The sequence below is a fragment of the Cryptomeria japonica genome, chromosome 1 (assembly GCF_030272615.1).
Source record: "Cryptomeria japonica chromosome 1, Sugi_1.0, whole genome shotgun sequence".
Lineage (NCBI taxonomy): Eukaryota > Viridiplantae > Streptophyta > Pinopsida > Cupressales > Cupressaceae > Cryptomeria > Cryptomeria japonica.
In genome coordinates this window covers 712,879,275-712,897,101 of record NC_081405.1, presented here as the reverse complement: position 1 = coordinate 712,897,101, position 17,827 = coordinate 712,879,275, and the positions used below count along the sequence as shown (strand labels likewise).

Sequence of the window (17,827 nt, the reverse complement as noted above, 5' to 3'; positions counted from 1 at the left end):
AAGTAAACCTTAGCATTGTAAAAGCAGTGAAGGTGAAAACAATGGTTCTTCATCTTGTATGATGCAAAAATACAGTGGTCTAGGGCTACTTAGCTTGTAATCCAGCTACTTGTTGATTGTAGAAGACTGCCAATAGAAGCCCCTCAAAGAACATGGTTATGCAGGACCTTCCTTGGTTTGCGTCTCTCAAGATTTAAGAAACAGTGGCCTTTAAGAGGAAAATTGAGGACTAGGAGTCAGGTCAAAGAAAGAACTAAACTCAAGAAAGTCTCAATTGAACACTATGATAATTACTTCTTGCTTAAATGTCATTGGATAAGATGAAGATTTTAAGAATGCAAAGAAGAGATCGAAGAAACTGTATAGGCAAATCCTAAAGAGAAGAGTATGGACAGATCTTTTTAGTGAAACTCTTAATGAATGGCGTGACTCCTAGACCTGTATTTATGCTAGATGAAGGGAAAATTAGGGCAAGTTTACATGTGAAACCTGGAGTAAAATGATGGATGGTATTGAATTATCAAAAGGTAATAATTCTTGATAGTTCAAAATGGTTAATAATCATGCCTTAGATAAATATAGCAGCCCCCAAATCCTTCATATCAAACTATGATGAAAACTGAAATTTCAAATCCCCAATCATATCCTTATTGTTACCAGTAAATTGTCATCCACACACAAAGTGATAACAAGAAACTGATCACCATCTTGCTTATAACAAACACTGTGATTTGATTTTGGATCTAATGAATCCTGATTTCAACACATAAGAATCAAATTTCTGGTACCACATTGTAGTCTGAGACTATAAAAAGACTTTTTTAACTTGAAAACTGATGACTCCCTACTCTTTACCATATGGTGCTCAGGCTATTTCATGTAATTCTCTTATTCCAAGTCTCCATACAAGAAAGTTGTCTTCACATCCATCTGCTCAATTTCAAAATCAAATGCTGTAGCAATGGATAACATAAATTTAATGGATGAAAGCTTCACAACTAGAGCAAACTTTTAACCAAAAGCTATTCCGTCAACTGAGGAATATTCCTTAGTAACCAATCTTTCTTTGTACTTCTCAACTTTACTGTCAAAATTGAACTTCTTTAAGACCTTTTTACAACCGACAGACATCTTCCTCTCAGGCGACTGAATTAGGACCCATGTGCTGTTTTTCTTCAATACTAACATCGCCTCATCCTCTTTAAAGCTCTTTGTAATGTCCCCTTTTTGAAATGGGATCTAATAATAAATAATAATAAATTAAAAAATAAAAAATAAAATTATAATTTAATTAATTTTAATGCATGGTCAAAAGGCATGAAATAGACTACAAAGAGAGGATTGAGTTATGGAATTGGATGGCGGAGTTGGAGGACATTCCTTGGATTGTTGGGGGTGATTTCAACATGGTGGAATCTCAAAGGGATAAATCTGGTGGTAGTCAGTTGGAATGGAAAGGAGAGGAGCGGTTTTTTTGGTACAGAATGGTGGGCAAATTGAGGCTTGTTGACCCCCTTGCAAAGTCCCCCAGAGAGGAGCACAGCTTGTGGTTCACTTGGTGTAATTTTCAAAGAGGTTCTAGGAGGATTTATTGCAGACTGGACAGGTTCTATCATAACAAAGATTTTTTCAGAGTGGGCAGAAACCAAGAGGGTGCATTAGTGAAAGTTACTCCTTACACCCTTTCAGACCATCGCCCTATTCAAGCTCGAATCTCTTATAACAACCTCCCTGTTAGAACTTGTCCCAATGATAATTTTGGCCTCAATTCCAACTTGCTGGAGGGTGAGATTATTCGGTCAATTCAACAGGCATATGAACAAATGCAGCAGTGCTCTTATTGAATGGTCTCATAATGTTTAGAGCTGGAAAAACCTATTTCAAACAGTGGGGAAGAAGTTGGCTAAAGATGGAAGGAAGGAGGAGACTCTTGCTCGTTATACACTTTAGAGGGCTGAGGAGAAAGTTCAACTTAATCCCCATGATGAAGAAGCACATAAGGCCATCGGTGTAGCTAAGGATTGTTTGAGGAAGATTCAAAATAAGAGGATTCAAAGTGCAAGGACCAGGGCGAGGATTAATTAGCTGGATCAAGGGGATAGAGGCTCTAAATATTTCTTCCAATTGCTCAAGGCCAAGGAGGCCAGAATTAGTATTGACACTATTTGTGAGGAAGGCTCTATGGTGACTGATCAAGACAGTATTGTGAAAGCTTTTGCCCTGTTTTATCAAAAGCTGTTTTCTACTGAAGATAATATGGCGGAGAAAGCTAGGGCCAAGAACTATATTAAAGGAATCATTCCCAAAAAAATTTGTGAAGATGATGCTAGGAGGTTGAATAAAGAGATCTCCTTGGAGGAGATTTATGCTGCTATACAAGCCCTTGGTAATGGCAAAGCCTCGGGGCCGGATGGACTGACTGTAGATTTTTACAAAGAATGTAAGGAATGGATTGGGAAAGATTTGTTGAGGGTCTACCAAGAAGCCATTTCCAAAGGATCCCTAGGTAAGGAAATTAATAGAGGTCTCATTAAGTTAATTCCAAAAGAAGGTGACAGAACTCAGATAAAAAATTGGAGGCCAATTACACTCTTGAATGTGTCTTACAAGATTCTGGCCAAAATATTGGCCAAGAGGATGGAATCCATTCTTCCCAAGATTATTAGCCCCACTCAGACAGGCTTTGTAAAGGGTAGATACATTATTGAAAATCTTCTCTCTTTCTGGGAAGCTATGCACTGGGCTAAAGAGTTTAATCAAGAAACAACTCTACCGCTGTTAGATTTTGAAAAAGCATATGACCGAATATAATGGAGTTTTGTGGGAATGATGTTGGAAAGTTTTGAATTCCCTATTCACTTTTGCAACATGGTTAAGGTCCTGATGAACGATGCTAATGCCTGTGTGGAGGTTAATGGTATAAAATCAGAGTATTTTGATCTTTTAGGTCTATTAGACAGGGGTGCCCCCTTGCCCCTGCTCTTTTTGTAATTTCAGCTGATGCAATTTATTATCTCATGAGAGACTGTAGATCCTCTAACAAGGTGCAAGGGCTTATTCTTCCTAATGAAGAAGATCTCTCCAACATTCAATTTGCAGATGATACAACTATTCTTACTAAGCTTGACCAAGATAACATGGACATCTTAATGACTAAGTTGGAGGTATTCTGTAAAGCTTCTGGAAGCAAGATCTCCTTGCCTAAATCTATCCTCCAAGGCTGGGATACACATCCTCCTCCATGGTGTAGCAAATTCTCTGTATCTTGGGGCGGCGCTAATCATCTGGTAAGATATCTAGGTATTCCCTTGGCCATTGATCCTAATCTGAAAGCTATTTGGGAATGGATCAAAGGGAAGATTGATAAGAAATTGGGCAAATGGAATAAGCACTTTCTTTCTCTTGCTGGGAGAATACAGATTTGTTAGAGGATTCTTTCTTCCTACAACATATATTTCACTTCTGCCTGGCTCTTTTGCAACTATCAATTTTGCCACATTCGGAGACAGATTAGAAACTTTTTGTGGTCAAATGGCAAGGGTGATAAGAAATGTCATGCTGTGAAATGGAAGTGGTGCACTATGAGTAAGGATTTGGGAGGCTTGGGTCTCAAAGACTTAAGATTGCAGGGCATTTCCTTGGCTGCCAAATGGATCTTCAAATTCCTACAGGGAGATGAACCTTGGAAAGTGCTAATTAGACATAATTTGGCTAGGTCTACTCCCAAGAAAGGCTTGGCATGGAAAGGAATCCCTCTTTGTGACATTGTGGCAGGACGCTTTGACATTAGGCCGGTAGGTTCATTAGTGTTTAGATCGATTTGGAAGGCTTGGGAGGTTATGAGGGGGCACATCTCCAATAATGATATATGTGGTCTGGATGGGATAATTTGTGGAGAGCGTTCTGTTTGGTGGAACTTGATGTATAACGACAAGCCACTTGCTTTGCTACAAGGGTGTTCTGCTAGACTATGAGCAACTAAAGGTATTAAAATCTTAGCAGATATCCTTGAAGATGGCCATCTCTTGAGCTGGAACGATCTTTCTGCTAAATTCGATCTGCCTCCCTCCCACCGGAGGACCTGCTCCTTCCTTCGTGTTGCTTGCTCCTCCCTCAACCTCCCTAAGCCTTGCCTATCTGATGTTTCCAGATTCCTTTCTTTTAATTGGCCTGATGGATCTTGCCTGCATAATGTCAAAGCCAAGTCTATATACTTGATCCTTACCAAGGATGATTCCATCCTCTCTCATGCTGAGTCTTGCTGGGGTTTGGGCTTGAATAGTGAGTCCTAGAAGAAATTTTTTGCCAGCTTGTGGAATAAGCCTAATGAGCCTAAGAAGAAATCTTTCCTTTGGCTGTTCATGTTGCATAAACTTCCCATTAGGAAGCCGGATGGGGATATTGTCATTTGCTCCTACTGCAAAGTTCCTGAGACTGTCAATCATATCTTTTTTGATTGTCTTTTTGCTAAAGAAATCTGGAATCTATTCGACATCTTTGTGGGTTCTAATGTTATGATTTCGGAGGTTGTCATTGGTAGTGTCCAAAGTCTCTCTAAAATTGCTAATTTGTTTTGGTCTATTTTTTCTTCTGAAGTGCTATGGCTTATTTGGACTTTCAGGAATGATAATCTATTTAATGGCAGAGATAGATCCCTTATTGAGTCTTTGAGGAGACTCATTGTGTACAAAATTGACTTGTAGGTTACAACGACTATGCAGTTGGCTCGGGGGAAGTTTGATAGATTCTTGCAGGATGGATGTGCTCAAGTCTTTATCTGGGAAATATCCCATAGGTTTTCATGGAGCAGGACCACAGATGAAAGATCTACATTTGAGGAAGGGCTGGCTAACTTTGTCAGAGAGCTGTAGATTCATAATAGGCCTCTCCCTGCTCCTGAGATACCGGTGGCTGTCCCAGTAGTCTACCCATATGTTGACCCCATTCTATGGGGCATGGAGCTAAGATGGTCCGAGGGTCCTTCAAGGTGGACTGCTTGGATTGAGATAGTGGGAGATGACAGAGACCCAGCTGGGGATATTATCAGTTGACCTCTTTGGTATACTGTGGTAGTTTTTTATTCGATCTTGATAGTACTTGTTCCCACTAGACTATTCACTGCTATGTAACTGTTGGTCTTTTTGTTGACCGTCGCTCATGATACTCTCTGGTTGTAATGCTACTTCCTTATAATTAATAGAAAAAAAAGGCATGAAATAAAGTGTTATGATTATTGAAGGATTAAAAGTTTAAAAGGAAGATCAATCAAGAAGAGGGATCATCTTAAATAGTGAAGAAACATTATGATATATTCCAAGTAAATCATACAGCCAAAGAGGATGAGGCCCCTTAAAGGCTCATAGAGAAATTTTGAGGATGGAAATCATAACTTCTCATATCAAGTTATTGGACAAAAAACCTAACTTGACCAGGAATTAGACATATTCATACAAAGGAGATTGCTGCATATTGAAGGAAAAATCACAGCAAAAAATAAGGATAAGTTATATTATCAGAAATATTTTATAAGCTTTAAGTTTGAATATTGTAATAAAAACTACAATTTTAGATAAATTAATATTATAAATATAATGTAACTATCATTTTGAGTTAGAAATATTGTTTAGAGGCAAAAAAAAGGAAATGTTCTAGAAAGGGACATTACAAATGGTATCACTGCCTTAATCTTGCCAGCCTACAAGGTCGAAAGCTAACATATAAGTTCAGATCTACAATGGACACATAATTGAAAAGGAAACTTAGGAGAGAGAACATGGATTGACAACCTAAATGATCTACAATGGACACATAATTGAAAAGAAAACTTAGAAGAGAGAACATGGATTGGCAACCTAAATTCTTATAAAAAAGGAAGACATAGATCTTAGACAAAAGATGTTGCCGAAAATACAGAAGGACCAAGAAAGATTCCAGTTTGAAGCCCCCAAATTCCTTGAGCAATTTATCAAGGGATGTCTAATAAAATCAAATCTGTAGTTTTTTTTTTGATGATTACTTGGATTGGCTCGAAGAAAGATATCCAAATAAAAGGGGCCTATATAACTACATAAGGAGGTTGAGAATGGAAGAAAAGTTGGAGGGTATGAAAGAAAGGAAGCAAGAAAAACAATTAAATTCAGGGTTGTGGGACAGAATTAAGCAAGAAGAAAAGGAACCAAAAAAGGAAGTTGAAGAAAAAAATTCTTGGGCAGGGGAAAATGTTTTATTAGAAATCGAAAATAAAGTTTCTTTGGTTGGAGAAAATGTTGTATTCGAATCTAAAGATAAAAATTCTTTGGTAGGAGAAGATGTTTTAGTGGTTTCTGATGATGGCATGTGTCTCCAAATCATAGAAGAAGGGAAGACAAAAGGGATTCCATTTGTTGGATAGTAAAAATTCAAGTTAAAGGATGATGAACCGATTCTTTCCTTACCTTTTCAACTACAAAGTGGTGAACCAATGATTGATGTGCAGAGTAGCATGGTGGATGAATATGCAATTGAGAAAATCACCTTGGTTGGCCCTAATTTAGGAGTTTTTCCATAAAAATAAAGGTGTTGAGAATATTAAAATAATATTGTGATATTTAGTTTTAATGGTCACTTAAGTTATTAGGATAGACTTTAGGAATATTCTTTAGTTTTTAGTTGTCATTTGCTTATTTAATTGCCAACCTTATTCTTATCAGATAAATTGTTTGCAACTCTTTTTTAAGGAGTCTTTCACTCCTATGTTAATATTGAATATCTTGGTTATCATTCTCTATGTCATTACTTTTTGTAATGTGGTATTAAAGCTTGGGTTTTGGAAGAACCTTGGGATCGGTGATAGATGATTTACCAAAGGAAGCTGTACTTTTTTGTACAAAGGTTTTTGACAAAAAATTTCAACAAAATATGTGGTTATTTTTTACCCAAAATCTGCAAGGGTTTTTAAGAAATTTTTTGAACTATCTTTTGGATAAAATTGTGGGATTTTTTTGCATCTTTTTGGTGATTTTTTACAAACAAATTTGTGTGTTCTTTTTGATGCAAATTGTGGGTTTCTTTCTGCTTGGAAACCACAACTTTGTTATGTAGGAAATTTGTGTGGTTTTTGCTTGAAATTGCACCATTCATTTCTTCCATTTTCTACTTGTGATTGGCCATTTTTTGGTACAATTTTTCTGTATAGTGATGGCTAGGGTGTAGCTGAATTTTCCAAAAGTTTCTTGTAGTTTTCTGAACAATTTTTTGACAAAATTTTGTGTTTGTTGTGTTGATGCATGATAGCCTCGGTAAGATAAATGATTGAATGAGAGATAAATGAAGTCTCTCATTCAATCATATCTTATCGATAGACTATGATAAAGACTTCAGTTATCGTTCCTTCATTTGATGATTATTCTTCAACTTATATATATACAACCTTGCAAATTCCGATCAACATCGGATTCTTAACCAATGCCTAACTACCGATAATTATCGGTTGTAAATCATAAAGCACAGAATACCGATTGGTATCGGTTTACATTGTTAATTGTATGCACACCAATTAGTATCGGTCAAACATGTTAACTGTGTAAACACCGATTGTTATCGGGTTTAGTTTATGACTTCATACATACCGATTAGTATCGGTTGAATTGTTTATGATATACACGCTGATTAGTATTGGGTAACTTGTTAAGTTTTATATATATACCAATTGGTAAATGTGGTTATGATTGAAAAGGTGCGATCAAGTAATATCTTGATCGGTCATGTCTAATAGACATGACCGGTCAAGGTATTGCTTGATCCTCCTTGTAGACATATATATATCAATCGGTGATTGTGAGAAGGACATCGAAATTGATAAATGCTCTTTCTCCTCTAATAGACATGACCGGTCAAGGTATTGCTTGATCCTCCTTGTAGACATATATATATCAATCGGTGATTGTGAGAAGGACATCGAAATTGATAAATGCTCTTTCTCCATCTGCAGCATACCAAACAATAATCAGATTTATTATATTAAGAAATAACACATACTTGAAAGAAAAGATAACCTTGAATATAACTTGCATCTTGAATTGAAAATTGAATAACATTTACATTTTGGGCGATTAGGGTGTTTTGCAATTTTTCAGAATTGTTTTTTGACAATCTTGAAAATAAAATTGTGGATTTAATCCCTAGTTGGAGTTTTTGACATTTTTTTAATAAAATTGTGGTTGTGGTGTTGATTGAGATTTGACCTACAAGTAAAAGCAGCAAGCTTCTTTGTTTTCCTTGATTTTTGATTGCAAGAGGGATGGCTTCAAAGTCATGTTGGAAGGTAGCCAAAGGTTCACTAACAAAAATTACAACACCTGGAACAAAGGATGCTCACTATTTTCAAAAACCAGTGCCTTGATCAAATTGTTCTTTAGCCTGAGACTTGACCGATGATTGTGGGTAAATATTAGGACAAGTTCGTGAAACTATTATGCTCATTAAATTATTTGTCACAGATGAAATGCTTCCAAAGGTTCTCTAGGAAAATCTTCTCTGGAGATTTGGAAACACCTTCAAAATTTGCACGAGATGTTAGATAAAGGGAAGGCCTTCTTCTTGAAGAATATGTCATTCTTGATCATGATGGACGAGAAGGTCTTTGCTAAATAAAGTAATGAAGATCAAAGACATTCACAATCATTTAGCTGCTATTGGTCGCATGATGGAAGAAGACATGGTGGTTATTATGCTGAAAAGCTTACCATTGTCTTATGAGGATTTTTCAGAAACACTCAATGTGGCGTCTACTAGTGTTGACCTACAATTTGATAATTTCTGCAACAAATTCTTGCAATAGGACTGATGGAAAAAGCAATTTGGTAGCAATAGTGATTCATTGAGTATGGGATAGGCCTTTGCAGCCAAGGACAAGGGCAAAGGCAAGCGGCCTCAGAAGAAAGGTCAAGGACATAAGGAAGATGCTTTGAAGAATCTGAAGACTATGACATGTCGTTATTGTGTTCAAATTGGTCATGTGAAGCACTGCAGAAAGAGGTTGGCTGATCAAAAATCCAACTAGGGAGGGCCTCCACCAAAGGCTTGTGTTGCAGAGCATTTTGAGTAGGAGCTAGCCTTATATGCTTTAATGGCCAAACGACTAGTAGATCACTTTAAGTGTTTTGCATGGTACATTGATTCTAGATCATCTCATTTTTCACATAGGAAGGATTGGTTCACCAAGTATATGGGTTGTTCAAATTCAATGGTCTTCGGTAGTGGTGAGGAGTATAGAGTTGTCGGTAAAGGCAATGTTCAGATAAACTTGAGGGAAATCTCCTATTTTACTCAATTTATACTGTGTTTTGGGAATGGAGCTCAATCTTCTCTTAGTGAGTTAGATTAGGCATCACTGTCCTAAGTTGGATGTCATTTTTAGTGCACACAAGTGCTATATTGTTGACAAGGAGTCCAAAACAACCATTACACATGGCATAGAAGATCATGGTTTGTATCAGCTTGTTGACACTAGAGAGGTTCAGGAGAAAAGGTTTCATCTTCTATCAGTAATCTTTGGCATCAAATTTATGGGCATCTCAACCTTTCTTATCTCTCTTAGTTGGCTTGAGAGAATATGGTTCAAGGTTTACTTGAGATCGAATAGCAGATATAGGGTAATTGTTGAGCTTGCCAAATAGGGAAGCAACACAAAAATCCATTTTTTGAAGGGGATAGGTTTGGAGAGCATAGAAGGTCCTTTAGTTGGTTCATGTAGATGTATGGGGACCAATGAGTTCAACATCGGTCAACCGGTGCCAGGTATTTTCTTTCATTTGTAGATGACTACTGTAGGAAAATGTGGACGTTTTTTGAAAGCAAAATGAGAATTGTTTAACTAATTTCAGAATTTCAAGCTATTTCTGGTTTTTCATTAATCACTCTTAGCCTATATAATGGGGTTACATTTTGTTCCGACAAATTCATTGACTTTTGTGCTAAACATGGCATCAAACACACAATTCACAACACCATATACACCTAAGTAGAATAATGTAGTTGAGAGGAAGAACCATACAATTGCAAAGATGGCTCGATGTATGTTGGAGAACCAGAATGCTCCCAAGAAGTTTTGACAAAGGCAGTTTATATTGTAATGTACCTTCTCAATAGGTCTTTGATTCAAGCATTGAAGGAGAAGACCCCAAAGGAAGCATGGTTTGGGAGGAAACCAAGAGTCAGCCACCTTAAGGTTCTACTATGTATGTTTGGATTCTAGATGCCAAGTGAACCAAACTTGACTCGAAGAGTTGGAAGTTGATGATTGTAGGGTAAAGTGACAATAATAAAGCCTATGGGCTGATTGATGTGGACATTGATTGTTTGACATTTAGTAGGGATGTTGTGATTGATGAAGAAGTTGGGGCTTTTTAGCTCTCTTTTGACATTGAGAGTTCTATAGATCAGCCTCTAAAGGCTAAAGACTTAGGTGTCTAGCTTCTATTAGCTACATTTTAAGGGGGGGACTCAAATGATCCTGAACATGCGGAATCTCCTAAATGGGTACTATTATCTATACCATAAGAGTTTCTTCAAGAGAACCTGGATTAGCATCCAAATGATATAGTACCAAGCGGCCCAAGTCATGATGACCACATTGATTTGGATGGAGGTTTTCTTCAAAGTGGTGGTAAAAACTCATTGATGATGTTCGAGATGATGAAATGATTGAAGGGAGATCATCTCGAGGAAAGAGCAAATAGAATATAGTTAATTTTTCTCTATGGCTAACATTTAGGGTGTTTATGAACCCCGAGATTTTGTAGAGGTGAAAGGTAAACCTAAATGGGAAAAACCCATGGAAGCCAAACATCAAAGTCTTATGAAGAATAAGATTTAAGTTCCTTTCAATTTTTACACTAGGGAAGAAATCCATTGGCCACAAATGGGTGTAAAATTCAAGTACATATTTGATGGTACACTTGACAAGTACAAAGCACAATTAGTGTCTAAAGGATTTTAGTAGAGAGAAGGTATTGATTATGAGGAGACCTCTGCTCCTCCAACAAAGATGGACACCATCCACTTGGTTTTGGCCATGGCAACACAGTTTGCCTAGAAAGTCTTTCAAATGGATGTCAAGAGTGTCTTTCTCAATGGTGACTTAGAGGAAGAAGTGTACATGACTCAACCTCAAGGATTTCAGGTTGTGGGAAAGGAGCATTAGGTATGCAGACTAACAAAGACTCTTTATGGCTTAAAGTAGGCACTTTGGGCATGGTACACAAAGATTGACGAGTATTTGGATGAATAGGGGTTTTAGAGAAGTCCTTTAAATCCTAAACTATACGTCAAAAGTGTATGCAATCACATCATCCTTTTGGTCATTTGTGGATGAAAATTTGAGCAAGGCTTTTGACATGATAGACTTAGGCCCCTTACATTGTTGCCTAGGTGTAGAGGTTTGCTATGAAGCTAGTGGTATTTTTATTTCTCAATCTAAATATGCCAAGAGACAAGTTCAGAATGATAGATTGCAAGATCTTGTCTAAACCTATGGAGAAAGGGCTGAAGATTTCGACCAAAAATGACTGAAAGGTGATCAATGAGTCAACATTCAAGCAACTAGTGGGTGACATTATCTATCTTACAACCACTAGACCTGACTTGAGCTATTTTGTGATTTACATTTCTACATTCATGACAACACCTAAGGCAGAACATTGGGTTGCAATGAAGAGGGTGTTGAGATATGTGAAAGGGACACTCGATTTTGGCATTTTGTATAGTAGAAGCCAATATTTTAGGCTGGTTGGGCTCACAAATTCAGATTGGGTAGGTTCGGTTGATGACAGGAAGTCTTATGTTTTCAATCTTGGTATAGGTGCTGTCAGATGGACCAATAAGTAGCAACAGGCAATAGCTCTTTCCTTGATAGAAGTAGAGTATTGCGGAACAATCAAAGCAACATGTGAGGCAGTATGGCTATGGGGGATGGTTTTAGAGATGCACTCGTCTCAAGCAAGGCCTTTACCCTTGTATTGTGACAATCAAGGGGTGCTAAAGTTGGCCAAGAATCAAGTCTTCCACAAGTGCACAAAACGTTTTGAGCTTCATTATTATTCATCCAAAGACTTGTAGAAGATGGATCAATGATGTTGCAGTACGTTGCAACTAAGAACTAGAGTGCATACATTCTTAACAAGTCTTTGAGTCTTTACAAATTTTTATAATTTTGGGATAAGCTTGGTGTAGTTGATAGATTGACCATTAAGGGAGGGTTTTAAAATAATATTGTAATATTTAGTTTAATGGTCACTGAAGTTGTTAGGATAGGCTTTAGCAATATTCTTTATTCTTTTAGTGTTGTATGCTTTTCTTAGTTGTTGAATTTTATCCTTATCAAATAAATCATTTGCAAATCTTATATAAGGAGTCTTTTGCTCGTTTGTTAATATCAAATATCTTGGTAATCATTCTCTATGCCATCACTTTTCGTAATACAAAATATCTCAACAAACTCTTTTTGGGCAAATGAGGAGGAACGTTTTGTTAACGACCTGAGGTATGAGAATATTTCAGACAAGGTGTTTCCTATGTCACCATTGAAAACATGCAAAGGTGATAGAGTAAGGGATACAACTTGTAGTATAGAACATGTAGATTCCTTGCTTCAAGTTCCAAACTATTCTGGCACATGGGGTCCAAGGGATCCCTTAGGGATCAAGTTTGGTGGAGGCATTGAAGCTGCAAAGGAAAACATTAGCCCAAACCTTTTTGAACTAGATCAAGAAAGTTGGCAATGTTCCTATTCTATATAATGGAAAAAATGACAAGTCTAAAAGTATGCAAGGGCACTTGGAAATAAATGAGTTTCAGATGTATTTAGAAACACAAAGAAAAGAACTCACAAATATGAGTTCTATTACTAAAAATAAGGGAAGCTTTGCAAAACAATATGAATCATCAAGCAAAATTATTTGAAGAAATAAAAGACAAGTTGTTCAACAAGAATTGGCAACAAATATGCAGTTAATGAAATACACTACATTATTAGATCGATTCATAATATTTCCAAGATTGATTTAGGATCCTGATATCTTCAAGAGGATTTAGTCAATTGAAGAAGTTCTATAAGTATCCTAATTTGTGATTGCTTGAGGACAAGCAAACTTGGGAAGGGCGGACTGTAATGTCCCCTTTTTGAATTGGAATTTAATAATAAATAATAATAAATTAAAATATAAAAAAAAAATAAAAAATATTATACAATTATAAAATATAAAATATAAAATTTAATTAAGTTCAATAAATGGTCAAAAGGCATGAAATAAAGAGTTATGACTAAAGAAGGATTAAAGGTATAAAAGGAAGACCAATCAAGAAGAGGGATCATAATATTTTGGTGAGGAAACATTATGACGTATTCCAAGTGAATGATACAGCCAAAGAGGATGAAGCCCCTCCAAAGGTCATAGAGAAAACTTCTCATATTAAGTTATTGGACGAAGACCCATAACTTGACCAGAAATTGGAGATATTCATACAAAGGAGATTGCTGCAAATCGAAGGAAAAATCATAGCAGGAAACAAAGACAAGTTATATTTTCAAAAATATTTCTGAAGCTTTAAATTTGAATATTATAATAAAAGCTCCAATTCTAGATAAATTAATATTTATAACTATAATGCAACTATCTTTTTGAGTTAGAAATATTGTTTAGAGGCAAAAAATAGGAAATGTTTTAGAAAGGGATATTACACTCTTAGTACTATCATTCTCATCTTGTCCATTCAGAACTTGTGGTTCAGTCTCAAGAGCATTGTCCTCATTATTTGGTTGTAGCAGCATAACTAACTTCACATCATCCTTTGGTTGATCAACAGTAGGAATATACTTAATCTCCCCAAAGCCACATTTTTTGACTATAAATTGCAGTGTTCCACGGGCGTTGGGGACGGGGGGATGGGGGGGACGCGTTTCGACGGCGGGGGGACGGTGGGGGGACGGCGGGGGGGTGGCGGGGTGGTGGTGCTGATATAGTTATACATATACATATAGTATTTGAAAAACTAGTTTTGAAAAGATGTATGACAGTATTACAGTGTAAGAATTACATTTCAAATGAGACTATAGGAAATTTGAAATACTAAATCTAAATACCAAGATTTCTAAGTTGTGTTGTTATATGGAGCCTAATCAGACTCGGAGGTTAGATTTTCCCTACTTCTATCGGTGCGGTTTCCCCCTATATTTTTCAATGGGGGTTTGGGGGCAGTGCCCCCAAGTTGGGGTCAAGGGGCATCAGCATCGCCCCTTGCAGGGTCAAGGGGCAGCGCCCCTTGCGCGTTCCTTGTCGCAATACAAGGCGGGTTCGAGGGGCAGCGCCCCGCGAGGCCAAAAATACTTTTATTATTTTCTAAAGGCGTCGGGTGTTATTTTTCTATCAGCCCACGTCCAATTAGAGTTACCCCTTAACCCTCAAAAAACTTAAAAAGTCACTTTTTTTTTAAATTTTAATTTTAAACATTGCATATACGAGGGGCGACAGGAGACGTCTAGGCATCTCCCCGTCCTTGGAGAGACGTTTGCATGTCTCTCAAAGGATGGGGAGACGCCCAAACGTCTCCCAAGGAGACGTGGAGGCGTCTCCATGTCTCTCTGGGAGACGCCCAGACGTCTCCCAAGGAGACGTCTCCACGTCTCCCTGGGAGACGCGGGGATGTCTCCGCGTCCCGGCGGCGCTTGGGTGGTGGTGGCGGGACGGTGGGGGACGTCACGTCCCCGTCCCCCTGTCCCCGAGACGTTTCTGACTGGGGGACGCGCCCAAAAAGGGGGGGGATGCGTCCCCGTGGAACAATTGTCTTTCTCGTCACATGATTCTAAAGCTTGATCTTTTCCTACTGCCACTATAGTCAATGAAGATACACTTAAAGTTTTGAAGTGGAATGTTAGACCTCTTCTTCTTAGGCAAATAAACATATGTCTTGCAACCAAAAACTTTAATTTGCTGAAGTGATAAGTGAGGGCCTTTTTCCCTTTGGAACTTTCCTCTAGGGTCCATTCGCACAAATACCGCTTGATGAGCCAGCCGGTGCTGAGACCATGCCTTGAGAAAGATTCTTAGTCAATTTTTAACCTTCGAAATTTTGGTAAGCCCAATGTATTCACACTTCATCATTTAGATATTCTTCATCATCAGAAGTGATTCTAACAACCATTCTTTGAACCTATTTTTGCCAACCTAAAACCCTAGGGCCTACTCATGCTTGCAAATGAGATTTTAATGACTTGATCACCTAAAACAACTTAATCATGAAAGTCTCCATCCGATAGAACCAACCTCCTCCTCACAAACAAAGGTAAACAACTAAGAGACTGACACTAAGCCAAGACAACTAGCCTAAAATCCTAAGCAAAGCGAAAAAGTGGGGGTCCCCATTTGCAATGGGGCAATGTGTGAAAACGTCACAATTGAGTCCAAGGTTTTTAACTTTTCTATATGTAGTAAACCTTGGTGTGATGCTGTAGAAAGGGAGAACTTAGATATGCAATTAGTGCAAACTAAATTTAAAGAAATTTATGTTCACACATAAATACACCAAATATACATAAGATCATATATTAAATATACTTCCATGTTTTTTACAATCTCCTATATATGTTTTATAATTCATTCCTCATGCTTACTTTCACACTACCACCTTCCTCATTCTTCCCCACATACTGTTTTAATATCTTCCACACTTGTTCTTGCACATACATAATTCATATGATTCATTATCTTATCTCCCTCTTTTCCCTTATATAGCTTCTTAATGCCTTTTCCTTATGTCCTTCCCTAATAACTCTTGGAATTTACTTATTCTTTTTACAGCTCATTTAGGCATATCATGGTGTATATAAAGCCTATTAAGTGGTATATAATGGATATGTGGGTCTAGAGCTGATCCAAATCTTATGTGTGGTACTGTACAACCTCTTGTACGCTGCTGACATACACCATTAGTTTTGGTTGTCAATTTCTTTTTGTGCTCTTCTGCATTTTAGCATTTACATTTTGCAGTGTTTTCATTCTGTTACAAGTATTTTTAAGCATGCCATCAATGTTAACAAATTTGATCACATTTTTTAAAAACTTTTTATGCATTCCTTTCTGCCTAGAGGATAAGTTGAAAATTTGAATTAAGGTTAAAAATTCTTTTTTTTTTTGAACCCAGCGATTGGTCTATCTGAAGTAAGGTAAAAAATTCTTTATTTTTGAACATAGCGACTGGTCTATCTGAAGTAAGGTTAAAAATTCTTTATTTTTTAACATAGCGACTGGTCTATCTTGAATTATATGTTTCTTACACCTATAATCTTACATGTAACCACACGTGACAACTATACTGAAGGCTGAGAAGAATTTAGGCCAGAATGGCCTTTAGGTGCTTTCCTTAGGAGGCCAGAATCCTAGTTGAAAGTGAAACCATAGTGCTGTGCATGCGGTCCAATAAATTCCAAATTCTACTTCCAAAAATATTGTTATTATGGCTCATTTATCCTTATATACATCCCTTATTTTAACTGAAGTTCACTGAATTTAATCAAACAGAATGCATTCTGGTCATTTCTTGTTTTCTTGATTTCTTATATTCATTGATTTTTTTTACCAATGTGAGTGCAGTTTCATCCTGGGAACAATGTTGGACTGGGTAAAGACTATACCATATTTTCCTTAATTGATGGTCTTGTGAAGTTTGAGAAATATGGTCCAGACAAGAAAAAGGTGACATTCCAAGGGTGTTATAATTGATTGTTCTCGTCTCTGCAAAATTACAGCTGCATTATTTATGACACAGAATACATTTTAAAGATTTTGCTGCAAGTACATGGAATCTTTAACTCTATGATTGTTGCTTGTTGTAATGCCCCAGGTGAGCGTTTATCCTCGTGTGGTTCAACCTGAAAATCCAAACAGCAGGAAGGTGAGGCAACATGAGTATTACCGCCTTAGGCGGGAGCAGCAAAAGGCTAAAAAGATGCGTATTTCTTCTCCAGTGCTCACATTAGCTTCATCAGAATCAAAAGAACCATCTGTTGAGAATGAAATTTGCTAGTTGCAAGTAAATTGTAGAGGTTTTAAACTTCCCTTCTTTTTCTGAACAAAACTGAGATCTCCCACATCCTGCCTTTGAGATTCATTGAATCTTTCTCAGTGAGGTTTACATTGCAATAGTCTAGTCCTTCAGCTGTTGGAAAGTTAATTTGAGAAGTACTCATCTCATATTGTGTGCACCGATAACAAAAGTACATGCAGGAATAAGAGATTGAAAATTGACACCATGTGTTAAGCTTGTTATGGCTGATGACCATGAAATGTATGCATTATGAAATTCCCTACAAAATTGAGCCTTATCAGAAGTGTAATATATCTTCAACAAAGAGCTGTCTATCCACTTTACAAATGTGCTAGAAAATAATTTATAATGGGCATTGTTCTAGAAGTCTTTAATGTTCTATTATCTCCTAAGCTGAATTACAAATGAAGCATCATAAAAGAGATACTAATTGTTGCATTTGTAGTATGGAAATGTCCGGGACAATTGGAAGTGTGGAACAATTATGTCGCTCTACTGCTTTTGCTGCTTGTTTTTGAGTTTTGATTACGTTGTGATTTGTTTGTTATACTGGTTGCGTGCTTATTAATTTCCAGTATACTTTCTGGAGAACAACCTTGTAAATAAGTCATAGGCTTGAGTTATGTGCCAATGAGTGCAAAGATTTTTTCTTTAGAGTTACGTCTGTGATGTTGAATAAGAGGATTGATGTAGTCTAAAGTGTTTTGTGGACGCATAGTTTTCCTTGTAGAAGGCTTCTTGGTGCATA

At 37.1% G+C, this 17,827-nt stretch overlaps 1 protein-coding gene across 1 annotated transcript in view; it reads left to right on the top strand.

Annotated features, from left to right (window-relative positions):
• The window catches only part of LOC131050397 (large ribosomal subunit protein bL27c), a 37,351-nt gene extending 19,850 nt beyond the window's left edge, over nt 1-17,501 (top strand). Inside the window, 2 exon segments of the mRNA XM_057984559.2 lie at nt 16,626-16,727; nt 16,876-17,501. Coding sequence (XP_057840542.2) covers nt 16,626-16,727; nt 16,876-17,058 — 285 coding nt within the window. The 3' untranslated portion in view covers nt 17,059-17,501.
• The last annotated feature ends 326 nt before the right edge of the window (nt 17,502-17,827 follow it).